The 3,556-nt window shown below is 45.6% G+C and overlaps 1 protein-coding gene across 5 annotated transcripts in view; it reads right to left on the bottom strand.

The window, feature by feature from the left end:
* Atp23 (ATP23 metallopeptidase and ATP synthase assembly factor homolog) overlaps positions 1-3,556 on the bottom strand; it is a 17,963-nt gene that overhangs the window by 5,151 nt on the left and 9,256 nt on the right. For all 5 annotated transcript variants that reach the window (XM_026784569.1, XM_026784572.1, XM_005357946.3 and 2 more), the window contains 2 exons: positions 2,796-2,933; positions 811-894 (listed from right to left, as the gene is read on the bottom strand). In XM_026784569.1, coding sequence (XP_026640370.1) covers positions 811-894; positions 2,796-2,933 — 222 coding nt within the window. The remainder of the gene's footprint in view (positions 1-810; positions 895-2,795; positions 2,934-3,556) is intronic.

Genomic DNA, 3,556 nt, shown 5'->3' on the forward strand with positions numbered 1-3,556 from the left:
AAGTTCACAAGGGTCAATGGTGTAGGTATATACACAACCAACTGCAGGGCCGCTAGGATATAAGTTCACAAGGGTCAATGGTGTAGGTATATATATATACACACAACCAACTGCAGGGCCGCTAGGATATAAGGAAGCAGGATAGGATTTCACTTACAGTCTCTTCACATCTCCATTTGAAAGAATCCCAGAGTTGGAGCTGGAGAGATGGCTCAGTAGCTAAGGGCACGTGCTGTTCTTGCAGAGACCTGGGTCTGGTTCCCAGCACTCGCATGGTGGCTCACAACCGTCTGTGACCCCACTTTCCAGATCTGATGCTTCCTCCTGACCTCCACAGGCACCATGCACACACATGGTGTGCTCACATACATGCAGATAAAACACTCATACACCTAAAATAAAATAAAGTCTTTGTCTTTTTTTAAATGCTGCAGAACTCTCTTCTCGGGCAGTCACATGGCTGACCTATGACTATGACACAGAACGAACATCCAGCAGCTTACACAGTGCAGCAGCTGCTTTGCTCTTCAGGTAGGTAGCTCTCGATACTAAGTGTATTCCTTGCTTTTGATGTTCATTGCTGTTTTGCTTCCATGTGTGTCTGTGTGACAGTGTCAGAGCCCTGGAACAGGGCTACAGACAGGTATGAGCTGCCATGTGGATGCTGGGAATTGAACCCGGGTCCTGTGGAAGAACAGGCAGTGCGCTCAGCCACTGAGCCACCTCTCCAGCCCCGTGTATTTCCTTTCTTTACTGACAGCTTCCACTCCTGGCCCTCATGAGGGTCAGTGAGTCCTCAGGTGTGTTTACCTGGTGGTGTCGTCTTAATCCAAAACGTAACCTGAAGATTTCATTCAGGAGTGAGCAGTCTCCGCTGAGGCTTGCAGCTCGAATCTGTCACAAACACAGAGGGCACGTGAGAGGCAAGGGGGCTCTGTCTATGCACAGCCAGCAAACGCTTAAAACTGGGAAAGAGCAGAAAATCAGCATGTGTTTCTGAGACCCCAGCACATCTGAAACTTTCTTCTAAATCACTTCTTTTTGTTTGTTTGGTTGGTTGGTTGGTTTTGGTTTTTCAAGACAAGGTTTCTCTGTATAGCTTTAAAGCCTGTTCTGGAACTCGCTCTGTAGACCAGGTTGGCCTCTAACTCACAGAGATCCGCCTGCCTCTGCCTCCCGCGTGCTGGGATTAAAGGCGTGCGCCACCACCGCCCGGCTAAAATCATTTCTTTAAACATCTGCTGGCAAAGGCAGAATCCCAAGAGCGAGCTGCACCAATCAGGGGCACTGTGGTAGGGGAGTTCAATCGCTCACCAAAGGGAATTTTCTAAACATTACCTGGAGCCTCACAGTCAAACAGTTTCTTCTCGAAAAAGGAGTCAGAGAGGTGGACCTCACAGTTAAAGTTCATGATCTCTAGAAGATACAAACACTTCTAGAAGTTACCAAAGGGACTTCAAGAAAACATTTTCCAAAGAAGGTGACTAAAACTAGCATGATGCTGGCCACAGCCCAAACCTGAGACACTCTCAGACTGCCTCCAGCTCTGGGAGTCTCCTCCAGGCCCTTGGCTGTGTTGTATTGTACACAATACAAAACTGTAGTGATATTTCATTTGTATTTTAATAAATACAGCTTGCCTGAAGATCAGAGAGTAAAACAGCCCCACCGGTCAGCCCTACAGACCAGGCAGTGGTAACACACACCTTCAATCCCAGGAGTCACAGTAGTTGCCATAGAAACCGGGTGGTGCATGCCTTTAATCCCAATGGTGCATGCCCTTAATCCCAGCCCTGGCAAGGATTATAAAATGGGAGGAGACAGCTCTCAGACGCAGTCTCATTCTGAGATTCCTGGAGGCAGGATCACCATTTCAGACTGAAGTCGAGGTAAAAAAATCAGTGGCTAGCTGCTTTGCTTTTCTGACCTTCAGGTTGAACCCCAATTTCTCTCTCTGAGTTTTTATTAATTGTGCATCACAAAACACAAAGAATAAAGAGCACCCTACTAGAGTTAGCACACAGTTTCTGATTTCTGATGTTAACAGAAATTTTTTGATCTGTAAATTCCTTAATTTCTCACTAGAATGTGCTCTTCAAAGGCTGAAATTCAAGACAAAATACATGACTTCTGAGAGCAGCCCAAGCCCACTGGGGATAAGTGTCCTTTCACGCTGCACTGCTGAGGCCGATGCTCTCCTCCTGAGCACACAATGGCTTTGCCTACAGCAAGCTAGTTAAGAACCCAGATGACCCCAGCTCAGCTCCGCCACTAACTCTAGACTCCAAGCAACTGTTTCACTTTGCACAAACAGCAGACACGGATAGTAAGTATCTCCCTCGATGAACCGCCATGAAGGTTAAACTAGAATCTGGAAGGACTGGGCACATGACACTGCAGCAGATTGCTTACCCAGCATGCACTGGGCTCTGGGCTCTGCCCCAGCACTATAAAAGCAAATCCAAGGCTGGGAACATCGTTCAGTTAACAGAATTTGACTAGCATGCAAGAGGCCCTGGATCCAAATCCCAGAACAATAAAAATATTTTTTAAATCCATACAATCATGACATTTAGTCCTCAGTGTACCCTAAGAAAAGTGGTTTATTAGGATTTATTATGATTTAAATCAATTGTTACTTTTAATAGGTCTTGAAGATAACATTTATAGCAATTCTAAGAAAAGACCATGTTAAAGTCACAACAGCAAGAAAATGAATATGCTTAAAGAGTTGCATCTGAATAAAGAGCTCAGTGTTCTGGAAGAAAATAAATGTCTTCTACGATGAAACTCACCTCTGAGCATGCCAAATGTCTGACATCGGAAAACCAGTGGACGTGAGCCCGACAATGATCGAAGGCGTGAATGAGCTCGTGGGTAACAACTCTGCTCATGTGAGCCTGATTTCGGATATTATTCTGACACAAAACAATCTAGGGACATGAAAACAAAGAAGGTCGCTCACTTCTGAAATATGCTACTTCTGCAGACCCCACTTTCTCTCTTGCATGGCACCTACAGGAAGCCTCTGCTCACACTTCTCCTCAAACCCCTCAAGTCCCAGGTCTGGTGACTAACCCCTCCCTCTCTCTCTAGGCCACGCCAGCACTCCAGTTAGGGATGGATTCAAATACTGCACCCCCTGAGCTGACCACACCAGTTCATCTAGGATGCCACAGCTCCGTGGGTCTAAGAATCAGCTTTAGGAAGAAACAGGCATATTTAAATCACAGCTCCAGGCATTGAGCAAATTTCTTCGTATATATTCTTTTTCAATTTTTTAGAGAGTAATATGGACATAAGCGTGAGTGGCCCCAGAGACCAGAAAAGAACCAAATAGGCCCTAGAGCTAAGGTTACTGGTGACTTGAACCCCCAACAAGGGCGCTGAGATGTGAACTCTGAAAGAGCCCTAAGTGCTCCTCCTGATCCCTGAGCAAATTTCTTAGCCTCTCTGTGCCTCAGTTTCCCCAACTGTAAAAAAGGAGAGGATTATTAGCAGAGAACTGGGAACACAACATATATGAGAACATATGTATTTTTTTTTGTTTTGTTTT

Source organism: Microtus ochrogaster, chromosome 24, assembly GCF_000317375.1.
Source record: "Microtus ochrogaster isolate Prairie Vole_2 chromosome 24, MicOch1.0, whole genome shotgun sequence".
In the NCBI taxonomy this organism is placed as follows: domain Eukaryota; kingdom Metazoa; phylum Chordata; class Mammalia; order Rodentia; family Cricetidae; genus Microtus; species Microtus ochrogaster.